Source organism: Giraffa tippelskirchi, chromosome 7 (genome assembly GCF_054371585.1).
Source record: "Giraffa tippelskirchi isolate mGirTip1 chromosome 7, T2T-mGirTip1v1.2.pri, whole genome shotgun sequence".
Taxonomy (NCBI): domain Eukaryota; kingdom Metazoa; phylum Chordata; class Mammalia; order Artiodactyla; family Giraffidae; genus Giraffa; species Giraffa tippelskirchi.
Genome location: NC_137281.1, coordinates 15,351,907 through 15,367,279, shown reverse-complemented (window position 1 = coordinate 15,367,279; position 15,373 = coordinate 15,351,907). Strand labels below are relative to the sequence as shown.

At 39.1% G+C, this 15,373-nt stretch overlaps 2 protein-coding genes and 1 long non-coding RNA gene across 23 annotated transcripts in view; 1 reads left to right on the top strand and 2 right to left on the bottom strand.

Annotated features, from left to right (window-relative positions):
* Nucleotides 1–3,061, top strand: part of LOC145515678 (uncharacterized) — a 106,068-nt gene extending 103,007 nt beyond the window's left edge. For 8 of the 9 annotated variants that reach the window (XM_081516732.1, XM_081516727.1, XM_081516726.1 and 5 more), the window contains one exon: nt 1,207–3,061. In XM_081516732.1, coding sequence (XP_081372858.1) covers nt 1,218–2,186 — 969 coding nt within the window. In that variant the 5' untranslated portion in view covers nt 1,207–1,217 and the 3' untranslated portion in view covers nt 2,187–3,061. The remainder of the gene's footprint in view (nt 1–1,206) is intronic. The other variant, XM_081516724.1, reaches the window with a different exon arrangement.
* Nucleotides 1,949–8,429, bottom strand: LOC145515787 (uncharacterized). Its single transcript, XR_014061010.1, has 2 exons — nt 5,119–8,429; nt 1,949–4,221 (listed from the first exon to the last, which is right to left on the bottom strand). It is a non-coding gene; the product is annotated as an uncharacterized LOC145515787 (long non-coding RNA).
* Nucleotides 8,430–9,093: 664 nt separating this feature from the next.
* ZNF793 (zinc finger protein 793) overlaps nt 9,094–15,373 on the bottom strand; it is a 35,828-nt gene continuing 29,548 nt past the window's right edge. For 6 of the 13 annotated variants that reach the window (XM_081517026.1, XM_081517024.1, XM_081517023.1 and 3 more), the window contains 3 exons: nt 14,808–14,937; nt 13,757–13,852; nt 9,094–10,304 (listed from right to left, as the gene is read on the bottom strand). In XM_081517026.1, the coding sequence (XP_081373152.1) occupies nt 9,325–10,304; nt 13,757–13,852; nt 14,808–14,937 (1,206 nt within the window). In that variant the 3' untranslated portion in view covers nt 9,094–9,324. Of the gene's footprint in view, nt 10,305–13,249; nt 13,397–13,756; nt 13,853–14,807; nt 14,938–15,373 lie in introns of those variants that run through there. The other 7 variants (XM_081517030.1, XM_081517029.1, XM_081517027.1 and 4 more) reach the window with 2 other exon arrangements.

The following is a 15,373-nucleotide window of genomic DNA, read 5'->3' as shown; positions in this document are numbered from 1 at the left end:
TCATCCTTTCTTGTGGGATGGGGAGGAGATACACTCTTTGAATTCATCCTTCAGCTTTTACTCTGCTCTGCACTCCGCTGTTAGAAGTGCCTGATGCCTCCAGTTCTTACGTATTTGAAGGGATTTGCACCATGAATCAATACTGTGGAATTCACCCACTGGAGCTTGTTTGGTATTCTCTGGTCTGCAGTCACTTATCACTCATCCATTGACTTTCCAGTTTCCAAGTTCTGTTTCTTCTCCAGTATCTTTTACCCTCCTGGGGTTTTCTTTTCCCCTTGTTAAGCTTTTAGTGTAATTTTCTTATGAATTCATGAAGAGCATTGGTAAACTTATACCTACAGTCTGCCATTTTTAACAGAAATTATGCTCCCCTTTTTAAAAATACAGTTGTCCCTCATTAATTCACAAATCCTATATTTATGAATTCACTTACTCACTGAAATTAATTTGTAAATCCCAAGTCAGTACTTACAGTGTTTTCATGGTCATTAGCAGATATAATGCAGAGTGGCGGAAAATCCTCTTTTCTCACAGAGACTGTGTCATTTTTATTCTCTTCTTTCTCACACTCAAGCTGCCTCCCTTCTTAGTGACTGCCATGACTTGAAGATTCCATTTCTCTCTTCTAACATCAGCATCACAGAATTCGAAGGCAAACTGTTTTCACTGCATGCTCAACATGTACCAGGCTCTATTCACAGAAGTGATTTACCTGTCTACCATTCCCACCAGTTTCATTCAGCACCCTAGACTTGCTGTGGGCTGTCCTCCAGCGTGAATTTGCCGACAATGTACCCTTTGCTTAAAGTCACTAACCCTCCACTATCCCCATTTATACATTTCAACACATTTATTCCTCAGTAGTCCTGAAACCATGACAGTTAGCCACAAATTACAAGACATAGTGTGGTGCTCTGTATGTGCTTATATAAATGTATATATGCTTAGAATCACCGTGTAATGTGGAGGATAGCCCTGAATAGTGTGGACTCACTGACGTTGCAGGTGATTCTGATTCCCACCAGCTTCTCTTCAGCTTCCTCTATTGCTTCTCCTTAATGTCTGTGCTTTTCTTATCAATTTTACAAATTGCTTCTGTTTACCTTCCCAAATATTATTTTTAGTTTAATCTTTTCATTCTACAGACGTTTAACCTTTCCCAGAATAAGAAAAATAAGCATATGCCTTTCTGTTTTCTTTCAGATCTGGAATCCATGTGTGAGACCAAGTTATTATCTCTAAAGAAGAGACATTTTAGTCAAGTAATATTTACCCATGAAGACCTACCCACTTTTTTTCAGCCCACATTTCTTATTTCACATCAAAAAACTATTAATGAAGAGAAATCCTGTGAATGTAAAATATGTGGAAAGGCCTTTAATCAAAACTCACAGTTTATTCAACATCAAAGAATTCATTCTGCTGAAAAAAACTATAAATGTAAGGAGTGTGGGAAATCCTTTAGTCGTGGCTCACTTGTTACTCGACATCAGAGGATTCACACTGGTGAAAAACCCTATGAATGTAAAGAATGTGGCAAGGCTTTTAGTTGTAGTTCGTATTTTTCTCAACATCAGAGGATTCACACTGGTGAGAAACCCTATGAATGTAAGGAATGTGGAAAGGCCTTTAATTATTGCTCAAACCTTAATGATCATCAGAGAATTCACACTGGTGAAAAACCCTATGAATGTAAAGTATGTGGAAAAGCCTTTACTAAGAGTTCACAACTTTTTCCACACCTGAGAATTCATACCGGTGAGAAACCTTATGAATGTAAGGAATGTGGGAAAGCCTTTACTCAACATTCAAGGCTTATTCAACATCACAGAATGCACACTGGTGAGAAACCTTATGAGTGTAATGAATGTGGGAAGGCCTTTAGTAGTGCCTCAACACTTACTAACCATCACAGAATTCACACTGGCAAGAAACTCTATGAATGTAAAGAATGTGGAAAGGCCTTTATTCAGAGCTCAGAACTTATTCAACATCAGAGAATCCATACAGATGAAAAACCATATGAATGTAATGAGTGTGGAAAGGCTTTTAATAAAGGCTCAAACCTTACTCGTCATCAAAGAATTCACACTGGTGAGAAACCTTACGATTGTAAAGAATGTGGAAAGTCCTTTGGTAGTCGCTCTGACCTCATCCGCCATGAAGGAACTCATAATGGATAAGTGATAGTTCCTTTTGATAAACTTGATAGTAATATTTTTAAAACAAGTGATGCCAAAAAAAAAAAAAAGCAAGGGAAAAATACTGAAGGGTCTTCTGTGTAGTAGTTTCCTAGGGCTGCTGTAATGAAGTACCAAGTATCACAAAACAAGATGGCTTAAAACAACAGAACTTGTTCTCTCATACTTTTTGAGACTTGAAACCCAAAAATCAAAGTTGTTGGCAAGTTTGGTTCCTTCCAGGGAGTCAGGAAGAATCTGTTCCACACCCTTCTCCTAGCTTCTTGTAGCAGCAATTTTTGACATGCCTAGGCTTATAGAAGCATTGCTGCTATCTCTGCCTCCATCTTCACACTACGTTCTCTATGTGTCTCTGCATCTGTTCTGTTATACAGACACAGGTCATATTGGATTAGGACTCACAATAAGGACCTCATCTTAACTTGATTTTATCTCCAAAGACCTTATTTCCAGGTACTATCAAGTTAACATACCAGGGGTTTGGACTTCCAACATAGTTCAACCCGTTACACTGTTAACACTATTTTTTCTAATGTGTTTGTAATTTTATACATAACATTAATCAAATGTATTTAATAATGTGAATTCAAAGTCTAAATTAAACCCCCTTTTCCCTCAAAAAATTCTATCCCCAAAATTCTATGTTTTAGGGCCATCTTTTCTATTTCTGTGGCCTACATAATACTACACTGTAAATTGTGTTGCATAGGTTATCTTTGAATTCATGGTGGAATTATAAATTTGTCTTTGAAGGCAGCTCTATTCTTTTTTCCTTTTGTTAAGTTAATATTTTCTTGTTGTTAAAAAAAAAAAAAGGACACAAAGAAATAAAGATTTATAAGCCTGTGAAACAGAAATGACTGCTTTCAAATTATTATAGTATATCCTTGCAGGCTTTATTTAAGGTAATCATGACATACATGTTGTACCATAACCTGCTTTTATCATGCTACTGTTTTAAGTACAGATGTTTATGTATTATTATTTTTAATGGTGTCATAATCTTTTCTGTGGTTGACTCTCATTTTGCTAAATAACTACTGATAAACATTTTGGTGCCTGTTTAAACTTTTTCAGTTTCAGAGGTTGCCTTCTAAATGCAACTTTAGTACTTTTTTTGTTTGAAATTTCAAAACATTTAATTGCAATGTTGAAATAACTAATGAATATTTTCTCCCTGTAAAAAATTGCCAGTATCCCCCAATTCCTTCATAATCACTATTAGGAATTTATCTTTATCCTTTGAAACCTTTTTAAAAAAGCTTTTTACATGCATGTGCACACACAACCAAATATGTAAACAGTTTAGAAAAAGTGATGCTTTATACTTTTTTTGTATAATTACCTACTAATGATGGTTATATTGGATTGCTGTAAGGATTTAACTCATTTGAGTTAAGTGAAAAATCTTCCTAACATATAGTAAGAATGTAGCTGGTAGTTATCCAAAATTAACATTAATATTTTCAACATTATTTATGGAGAGGACTTTTACCATGTTTCATCATATTAACACCTCAATTTATATCAAAGAATTTATAATGAAAAAAGGACCTGTGGCTGTAATGTTTGCAAAAAAGCATCTTAGCAACACTTACTCCTTATTCAGCATGAAGTCTAAAAAGAAAAATAAAACACTAAGAAAACTCGGAGACAAAGAATGGGTGAATAAGCCTACGTTAACACCTTGTACTCCATGCTGCACAATTATCTCATACCCAGCAAAAAACCTATTTATCAAGAATAGTTGAAAACCCATTTGTCAAAAAGACATGAACTATTAAGTCAATAATCACTTCCTTCTCAGAAAACCTGTAGATCATATTCTTTTCCAGAATGGGAAAAAATTAAAATATGGTAGACAACAATATCTGAATATTGACAATGCTCCTCCAAATGTTGGGGCTTCCCTGGTGGCTCAGTGGCAAAGAATCCATCTGCCAAGCAGAAGACGTGGATTTAATCCCTGGGTCGAGAAGATTTCCTGGAGAAGGAAACGGCAACCCACTCCAGTATTCTTGCCTGGGAAACCCCATGGACACAAGAGCCTGGCTGGCTACAGTCCGTGAGGTAGCAAAGATCAGACACAACTGAGCAACTAAGCACACACACACAAGCATACAAGCACATTATGTAGGAAAACTTGAGGGTTGGCAGGCAACTAGAACTGTATTTAGATTAGAATGTATAGACTGGGACTTCCCTGGTGGTTCAGTGGTTGAGAGTCCACTTGCCAGTGCAGGGGAAAAGGATTTTATCCCTGGCCCAGGAAGATTTCACATGTCACAGGGAAATTAAGCCAGTGTGCCATAATTAGTGAAGCCTGTGCACCCTAGAGCCTGTGCTCTGCAACAAGAGAAGCCACTGGAATGAGAAGCCTAAGCATGGCAACTAGAGAGTAGCCCCTGCTCCCTATAATTAGAGAAAGGTCCCTGCAGCAAAGACCCAGCGTGGCCATGTGCCATGCTGTGTGCTTAGTCACTCAGTCATGTCTGACACTTTGCGACCCCATGGACTGTAGCCCACCAGGCTCCTCTGTCCATGGGGATTCTCCAGGCAAGAATACTGGAGTGGGTTTCCATGCTCTCCTCCAGGGGATCTTCCCAACCCAGGGACTGAATCCAGGTCTCCTGCGTTGCAGGTAGATTCTTTACTGTATGTGCCACCAGGGAAGCCCAGCGCAGCCATACATAAATTAAAAAAAATTTTTTTAATGTATCGGCTTGCTGACATTATCAAGAAATCACTAATAAATGAACTAAATATATAAGACAAAATGTCAGAATAATGAAAGCAAACTAAATTCAAATGTAGAAGAAAAGACTTCCCTGGTGGTCCAGTGGTTGCCATGCCAATCTTCCAATGCAGGGGATGAAGGTTTGATCCTTGGTTGGGGAACTAAGATCCCACATACCTCTTGGTGAGGAAAAAATAAGAGATTGTCAAGAATGAGAAGACAATTCATAGGATGGTATAAAATGTCTACAAATCATATATCTGATAAGAGATTAATATCTAGAATATATAGAGAACTACAAAAGCAATATAAAAACAAGGGCTTCCCTGGTGGTTCAGCAGTAAAGAATCCGACTGCCAATGCAGGAGATACAGGTTAGATCCCTAATCCAGGAGAATCCCACATGTCTTGAAGCAGCTAAGCCCATGTACCACAACTATTGAGCCTGTGCTCTAGATCATGGGAGCCACAACTACTGAGGCCTACTCCTTAGAGCCTGTGCTCTGCAACAAGAAAAGCCACTGTGATGAGAGGCCCAAGCAATGAAACTAGACAGTAACCCCAACACTGCAACTAGAAAAAAGCCCAAGCAGCAACAAAGACCCAGAATAGCCAAAAATTAATTTTTAAAAAACCTGATTAAAAAATAGGCAAAAGTCTTGAATAGACATTCCAAAGGTAGTATACAGATGGCCAATGAACACAAGAAAAGATGATCAATATCACCAATCATTCAGTTCAGTTCAGTTCAGTCACTCAGTCATGTCCGACTCTTTGCAACCCCACGGACTGCAGCATGCCAGGCTTCCCTGTCCATCACCAACTCCTGGAGTTTACTCAAACTCATGTCGCTTGAGTTGGTGATGCCATTCAACCATCTCATTCTCTGTCGTCCCCTTCTCCTGCCTTCAATCTTCCCCAGCATCAAGGTCTTTTCAAATGAGTCAGTTCTTCGCATCAGGTGCCCAAAGTATTGGAGTTTCAGCTTCAGCATCAGTCCTTCCAATGAATAGTCAGGACTGATTTCCTTTCGGATGGACTGGTTGGATCTCCTTGCAGTCCAAGGGACTCTCAAGAGTCTTCCCCAACACCACAGTTCAAAAATATCAATTCTTCAGCCCTCAGCTTTCTTTATAGTCCAACTCTCACATCCATACATGACTACTGGAAAAACCATAGCTTTGACTAGATGTACCTTTGTTGGCAAAGTAATGTCTCTGCTTTTGAATATGCTGTCTAGGTTGGTCATAACTTTCCTTCCAAGGAGCAAGTATCTTTTAATTTCATGGCTGCAGTCACCATCTGCAGTGATTTTGGAGCTCAAAAACTAAAGTCTGTCACTGTTTCCATTGTTTCCCCATCTATTTGCCATGAAGTGATGGGACCAGATGCCATGATCTTAGTTTTCTGAATGTTGAGTTTTAAGCCTACTTTTTCACTCTCCTCTTTCACTTTCATCAAGAGGCTCTTCAGTTATTCACTTTCTGCCATAAGGGTGGTGTCATCTGCATATCTGAGGTTATTGATATTTCTCCAGGCAATCTTGATTCCAGCTTGTGCTTCCTCCAGCCCAGCGTTTTCTGGTGATGTACTCTGCATAAAAGTTAAATAAGCAGAGTGACAATATACAGCCTTGACGTATATTTCCTATTTGGAACCAGTCTGTTGTTCCATGTCCAGTTCTAACTGTTGCTTCCTGACCTGCATACAGGTTTCTCAAGTGGCAGGTCAGGTGGTCTGGTATTCCCATCTCTTTCCGAATTTTCCACAGTTTATTGTGATCCACACAGTCAAAGGCTTTGGCATAGTCAATAAAGCAGAAATAGATGTTTTTCTGGAACTCTCTTGCTTTTTCGATGATCCAGCGGATGTTGGCAATTTGATCTCTGGTTCCTCTGCCTTTTCTAAAACCAGCTTGCACGTCTGGAAGTTTATGGTTCACGTATTGCTGAAGCCTGGCTTGGAGAATTTTAAGCATTATTTTACAAGTGTCTGAGATGAGTGCAATTGTGCGGTAGTTTGAGCATTCTTTGGCATTGCCTTTCTTTGGGATTGGAATGAAAACTAGAAATGTTTATAAATTTCATTAAATGCCTTATCAGCAACTATTGATAGCATCTTCTCTCCTAAGTTAATTTTATTGATATGTTTCCTATTACTATTGTATTGGCTCTTCATATCATGATGACTTTTCCTTGGTCATTATAATATATTGCTGTTTAGGTATACTGGTAAATTCTGTTTTCTATTATTCTTATTATAGTTTTTGTTTCTATATTCATGAGTAAGGATGGTCTGAAGTGTACTGTTTTCCAACTAACTTTATTTAGTTTTGGTGTTAAAACTTGTTCTGATTTCATAAAATAAATTGGGGAGCATAGTCTATAGGATGAAATATTTAAACTAACAGTGGAATTACTCTTTCTTTAAAAGTTAGATAGAACAAATCATGAAATCATCTAGGCCTGGAGCATTTTTCAATCATGGATCTTTCATCACTTTTTCAACTTCTCCAATGATATTTGTTTCATCAAGTTTTCCACTATGTATTGCAATTTTCATAGCTTGCATTTTGCTAGAATAGTACCTACTTCCTGTTTCAAAAATATGTTGATCTACAGTTGCATGAAATATCTTATCATTCTTTGTTTTTCTGGCCACGCCTTCCAGCTTGTGGGATCTTAGTTCCTTGACTAGGGATTGAACCTGGGCCCTTGGCAGTGAAAGGGTGGAGTCCTAACCACTGGCTCACTGGGGAATTCCCCTTATTATTCTTTTAGATACATCTTTACCTTTGATTATGTTTTCTCTTTCATTCTGGATTAGGCATTCGTACAGGGAGACAAATCTTGAACAATGTGACCATCTGTTTTCTTATATAAATGACATGGCGGCTCAAAGAGATGGACTTGAATTAGAATGATGAAAAAACTTGGAATTCAGTGTCCAAGACAATAGCAGGGAAATTTATAGGGAAGAAAAAAAAATCAATGTTACTGAATTAATTTGGAGGGAAAAAAAGAAAGGAATTCTCCTTCATTGGTCTGTGCGTGAAATATTTCTGAATTATAAGACTCATAAAAAGTGTCTCTCCTACTAATTTGCTGCAAGGTATTTTAAGCAAGACTAAGAAAACAGGAATAGTGTACAATATATCAGGGCCACACTACTTTCTGTGTGCACGTGCTAAGTTACTTTAGTCATGTCCGACTCTGCAACCCTAGGGACTGTAGCCTGCCAGGTTCCTCTGTCCAAATCCAGGCAAGAATATTGGAGTGAGTTGCTGTGCACTCCTCCAGGGGATCTTCCTGACTCAGGAATCAGACCCTCACCTCTTACATCCCCTGCACTGGCAGGCAGATTCTTTACCACTAGCGCCAACGCTACCTTCTATTAAGTAATGAATATGCTGAGTCATCATTTTGTTCACTGAGTATTAAGTTGTAAAACTATTCCTTAGCTCTGTCTGTAACATTAAAAAAGACAAAATAAATAATTTGTTTATTTATTTAATAACATATTTACATATTAAAATAATAAAAAGGGCAAAATAAGTGCCCTTTTAAAGTTAAAAACATTTAATAAAGTTTTTGGCTAATTTAACAAGACATTAAAAACATTATTATTCAGAAAAGGGACCAACAACAAATGTTATGGCCATTTACATGTATTACAAAAAGACAGAGAAAATATACTGGTTTAATATGTTAAAGCTTTTTTAAAAAATAGTTGGTCATGCTATTATTATTATTGTTGTTGCTTGTATTGTTAAAGGGTTCCTCAGGTGGCTCAGTGGTAAAGAACAAGCCTGCCAATGCAGGAGATGTGCGTTCAGTCCCTGGGTTGGGAAGATCCCCTGGAGGAAGAAATGGTAACCCACTCCAGTATTCTTGCTTGGAAAATTCCAGGAGTCTGGTGGGCTGCAGTCCATGGGGTCACAAAGAGTTGGACGCAACTGAGCACACACACGTGTATGTAAAGACACCAAAAGACAATGGTGATATTTAGAGTGAAAAAGCTTGGTGAATGGCATTCTAAATATCTGCTTGATATTCAACTTAAATTCACATTTATAATTCTAAAATATAAATAGTGATTATGTGGGTCACTGTGGGACATACCATAATATACTTTTAATTTTCTTCACATATATTTTGTGTTCTGTAATCATTCCATTTAATATATTTTAAACTTTCATAAGCCAAAGTGATCATGTTTATGTTTTAAATATAGAGTATTTTCTATAATCTTTTGTATAAATTTTTCTATCACAATTGGAATATGACTTGCCTTATGATGTAACACCTGGTCAAAATTCATTAAATCAATGAGATTTTTCCTAAGGATGAATTCCTCCACATAAAATGAAACAGGATATCTTGCTCAAGGCTTTCCTACAATTTTTAGGTCATTCCTATAAGCATTCTTCCTAGCATGAATTTTCTGATGTCTTCTGAGGTTTGGCTTCTGATAGAATGCTTTGCCACATTCATTGCACCCATAGGGTTTTTCTCCTGTATGAGTTCTCCAATGTTTATTGAGGCATGACTTTTGACTGAAAGCTTTTCCACATTCTCTACAACGATAGGGTCTTTCTCCTGTGTGTATTTTTCGATGTACATTGAGGTATGACTTCTCGCCAAATGACTTCCCACATTCATTGCACACAAAGGGTCTCTCTCCTGTATGTGTCCTCTGATGTTCTCTGCGGTGTGACTTCTGGGTGAAGGCTTTCCCACAAAAAAAACATTCAAAGGGTCTAATACCAGTGTGTATTCTCTGGTGCTTAATGAGGGTTGACTTATGTGAAAAGGCTTTTCCACAGTCAGTACATCCATATGGCTTCTCCCCAGTGTGACTTCTTTGATGCCTAATGAATTCAGACTTGTAGCAGAAGGCTTTTCCACATTCAGTACAGACGTGGGGTTTCTCTGTAGGTGGAACCCTCTTACGTTTGTACACAAAAGAATTGGTTACTGGGGGTTTATACATAAGAGCTGGGCTATGGCTGAAAGCTTTTTCACAGTGACTGCATTCCCAGAATTTTTCTTCATTAGGTCTTCTATCATGCTTTGTATGTTGTAACAGTTTTCCATATCCATAGCCCTCATCTTGCTTTTTTGAGTAGTTTTTCTTGAAACCATTTAAGTCTAAATTATTGTTCACACTCTTTCCACAAGAGTCCCAGTTACTGGAGTTTTGAATTGAAGGAAAAAGGTCAGTGCTCAGATGTGTTATTTTCCCACACTTATTACATTCATGGCTTCTTTCCTTGGGGAACATTTTCCTGCTGATGAATCGACCTTGCCTCAAAAGCGTGTCTTGCCGTCTTTTCCTGTGGATGTTAACTTGCCAAATATTTTCTGGAGAAAGTATAGGAAAATTTTCTTTATGAATCTGTGATTATGATCTGGAATAAAACTATTTGAGAAATGCTCTAAAAATTTTGAGGGTGCACAGTATATGAATAGAGGGCATGGATCATAACTAAAGGCACCAATGCAAGGAAGTGTCATATGAGAATAGAAGATTCAGAAACTGGCACGAATGGAATGGACCATGTCATAGAAGATAGGAATAATTTTAAAGAAGAGAGGATATTATAGAGCAGTAGTTGGCAAAACATGTTCTTAAAGAATCAGAGAATAAATATTTTAGGCTTTGTGGGCCATATGGTCTTGGTCACAATTACTTAACTTTTCCACTGTATGGCAAAAACACAGACAGTATGTAAATATAAGGGTACACCTGTGTTCCAATAAAATTTTATTCACAAAATTTGGTGGCTAACCTATAGGTCAAAGTTTTCTGATCCCTGTTACAGAGGAAAGAGATTTAAATGTCATATAGCACCTTGTTACCAGTGCATGGTTCTCAATGGTCAGCATCAGCCTCACCTGGGAACTAATATTGTGACAGATATGCATAATCTTGGGCCCCACCCCTATACCTACAGAATCAGATTCTGCATTTTAACAAATTGCCAATGCTTATCATATTACGATTTGACAAGCATTGATACAGCAGTCAGAGAGCTTATCATGTTGAGCTGCTGCTGCTGCTAAGTCACTTTAGTTGTGTCCGACTCTGTGCGACCCCAGAGACGGCCGCCCACCAGGCTCCCCCATCCCTGGGATTCTCCAGGCAAGAGTACAGGAGTGGGTTGCCATTTCCTTCTCCAATGCATGGAAGTGAAAAGTGAAAGTGAAATCGCTCAGTCGTGTCTGACTCCCAGCGACCCCATGGACTGCAGCCTACCAGGCTCCTCCATCCATGGGATTTTCCAGGCAAGAGGACTGGAGTGGGTTGCCATTGCCTTCTCTAATGTTGAGCTAGTTAGACATAATATAAATGGCCAGGGCTCTAAGATGAACTATATAAAAGAAGGAATTGACCAAACTAACTAGAGTTTAAAGCAGGAGTTCTTAACTTGGTATACAGAAATCTGGGGAGCTGTGAATTTGGATAGTGGAAAAAATTATAGCTTTTATTTTCACTAAGTTCTAACTATAATTGAGCATTTCCTTTGATTATGAATATGAACACCAAAACACACTAGTATTAACTCCTGTAACTTTGTCCTAGTTTGTGAATAAGGTATTTTCGTGTCACATTATAGCTGTCAAAGATTTCTCAAAATGTGTTTACAATCATCTCTATTTTGAGGTCATGACAATTACTTGACCTGATGTTAGATCTCACTATTTAATGTATTATAAGGAAGTATATCTACTATTATCCACTAATATCATTAATATTTTGACATTGCATTTTCTAACTTTATTTCAGTTAATTACTGTATTTTGGTAATTTGTTTTTCATGTAATCCTAGGATTTTTTTTTTTTACATACAGAAAAAAGGAATTCTGGCTTCACCAGAATTCTTAAGAGCTCTATGGCACAAAAATGATTAAGAATCTCTGACTTAAAGACATTCAGGCATGAGATAATTTGGGTTCAATTTTAGGAGAAGTCAGTGGAAAATGAAAAGTAGACAGGAAGATTTAAAGTCATTTTTCAAAGGAAAAACAACAGAACTAGCACATATGCGTAGAACAACTAGAGAGAAGACTCAAAATGAGTTCATGGTAGCAAAACACTGGAATGAGAAGTAAGCTGAGGTAGGTATATGCATGCACTTGTGTGCATGATGGGTGGAGGGGAGGTAGCAAGTAGAAAAGAGGATGACTTCAGTTTTTGTCCCCCCAAAAACAAAGATGAGTGGATACAACTATGGAGATGATACACAGACTGGTAAAATGGTGGGCAGGGGAGCCTAGGTAGTACAAGGGGGATAAAAGTTGGTAAAATGGAAAAGAGGCTACTTGTGAGCATCATATGGTTTCAGAATGGATGAACTCTTTAAGGGAGTTACACCATTGAGAAGAGAATCAAGTCTAGAAGACAGAAAATGCAGCAGTCCCTTGGAAGGAAAAGGCTAGGTTGCAACCAAGGTATTAATATGAGAGGATATAGAGCACTTAGAAAGGAGGGCTGACTGGATAATCTTTTTACAATTATATAAAATTTTTGAAAAATGGGAAAGAAAAAGTTGATAGCCAGGTTACAATGGTTTCAGGAAGGTTGATGAGCAATTTCATGAAGCAAAATACACCTCAGAGGGCACCGGAGTGTGATGGTTAAGAATATTGGTTCTAGGGATTTCCTGAGCAGTCCAGTGGTTAAGACTCTGAGCTTCCACTGCAGTGGGCATAGGTTCAATCCCTAGTCAGGGAACTAAGACCCTACGTGCCATGCAGAATGGCAAAAAAAAAAAAAGAATACTATTTTTAGAGCCTGACCACCTGAATTCAAATCCTCATTTGGTCCCTTTGTTATATGTTCTTAGACAAGTTTCTTAACTTTTCTGTGATGCTTCCTCATTTGTAAATGGGATAATAAAGGCTAGTAATAAACACCTCACAAGTGTTGTAAGGGTTAAATGAGTTGATATATATAAAGGATTGAGGAAAGACCTGGCACAAAGTGAGCACACACTGAGTGTTGGCCAGGAATTCTAATGCTGTTTCGGTCACTACTACAACCAGTGAAAGCTGGATAGTGGTAATCTTAAAGACATTATTTTGGGGAGAAGCATGAAAATGACTTGAATGTTTGAAGGTGTTATCTAATATTTAATTCAACTATGTGATTACAACACCAAGTATAAATGGCAGAAAGTGATCCGGAAACAGATGGCACTGACTTTTCATGCTAAACTCATGACTTCACTGAAGAAGCAGAAGTCCAGAGACATCCTAAAGAGTAGGCAACCAACACTCAGAGAGGCTACCAACACCAGGGATTATTGTTGAGATATTTTATAGAGCTGATGGGAGAGGGGCGATTATTCTGAATATTAAATAGAAGGGGTTAAGACAGGCTAACCTCAGCTTTCTTCACTACTCAACTGTTCCTGGTCACCTCCTGGAATTCATTGCTTCCTCCTCTGTAACTTAAGGAAATTAAGGGACTCAGGGATAACTTAAGGGATTCAGAAAGGATGGAAAGTGAGACTATGAGTATGGCAGGCAGGCTCACAGAAGCTTATTTGCAAGAATCCCTGAATGTGAAAGAGAAATGTACTGATAACCTCAAGAGAGAGAGAGATCAAGGATTCTGGAGAAAGGGAGATGGAGCAAGCACACAGAGTGGGATGCATGGAGCCTGAGGGGTCACCAAGAAGGCTAAAGCTCTCAGAGAAATGTCTCCAGCTGCTTCAAAGCTCTAAGGCTTTGAAGAGCTGGACCCTGAACAAAATTCTAAAGCTGCCAGTCTCCCATAGTACATCTTTTGCTGGATTGATCATACTTACCCCAACAGTGGCAGCCTGAGCATGCTGCCTCACAAATCCAGGGTGCTTCTTCCTGCTCCAGCTGGAGGATCACGTATGGTTTGGTGCCTTCATAACCTGTTCCAGAGAAATGATCCAGGCTTTGGGCTGAGTTCTGTGATCTTCAGGGCCACTCAGGCAACATTAAAGGCTGCACAACAGACATTGTACTTGGGAGGAGACTATACATACACCTTGTCCGGAACTCAAGAGGAACTAGTCATCCAGGACCATTGAAACTCAAGCCACACTTGCTGAGGCAACACAGTATAAGGGCTAGGAATGCAAATTGTGCAGCCAGACTGCTGGCATTCAAATCCCACTTTGGCTCTGCTATGTACTAGGTGGGTGACACCGGGCAAGCGACTTCACCTGTCTGCCTCAGTTCCCAAATGTGTAAAAGAGTGGTATGAACAGTACCTACCTTGTAAAGCACTTATGAAGATTACACAAGTTAATATTTTTCAAGTGGCCAGGGACTTCCCTGGTGGTTCAGTGGTTAAGAATCCTCCCTGCAGTACAGAGGACATGGGTTTGATCCGTGGTCAGGGAACTAAAATCTCATATGCCATGGAGAAACTAAGTCTACACATTGCAACTACTGAAGCCCATGCACTCCGGAGCCATGCACTCCAACTACTGAGCCCCCACAGCACAACTAGAGTCCCACATGACACGATGAAGATCCCATGTGCCACAACTAAGACCTGACACAGCCAAATAAATAAATATTAAAAGAAATAATAAACAAAGTGGCTAAAAGTATCTGGCACACAGAAAATATTCGGTACTTCAGTTACTGTTTAAAAAATATTAAATAATTTATTTATTTGAGTGCACCAAGTCTTAGTTGCTGCATGTGGGATCTAGTTCCCTGACCAGGGAATGAACCTGGGCCCTCTGTATTGAGAGCTCGGAGTCTCAGCCATTGGACCACCAGGGAAGTCCCAGTACTTCAGTTACTTTTAGCAACTGAAAGAAGAAAGGTGGTCATTCAAGCATGATATAGATTGTGCAGCAGAACTGTTCTTACCCACTGAGACGAGGTTGCTGTAGGTCTCCAGCATCACATCCCGGTACAGGGCCCTCTGTGCAGGATTAAGCCCATGCCACTCCTCTTGCGTGAAGCCCACTACCACGTCCTTGAATGACACAGGTCTCTGCTGAAGATGAAATGACATTGGGTCACGTGGGGAAAATGCAGGCAGGAGTGGATGGTCCTGATTTTCTATAATGTTCATAGGTTAGAGCTTATTTTTTAATTGCTTAATTTTTTGGCTGTGCTGGGTCTTCCTTGCAACACATGGGCATTCTCTAGTTGCAGCAAGCAGGAGCTGCTCTTTGATGCAGTGCTTGGGCTTCTCATTGTGGGGGCTTCTCTTGTTGTGGAGCATGGGCTCTAGGCAAGCAGGCTATAGTAGTTGCAGCACATGGGCTCAGTAGTTGTGGCACATGGGCTTAGTTGCCCCGAGGCATGTGGGATCTTCCTGGACAAGGAATCGAACCTGTGTCCCCTGCATTGGCAGGTGGATTCTTATCAGCTGGACCACCAGGGAGGTCCCAGGTCAGAGCTTATTATGATCATTTATCTTTTCTACC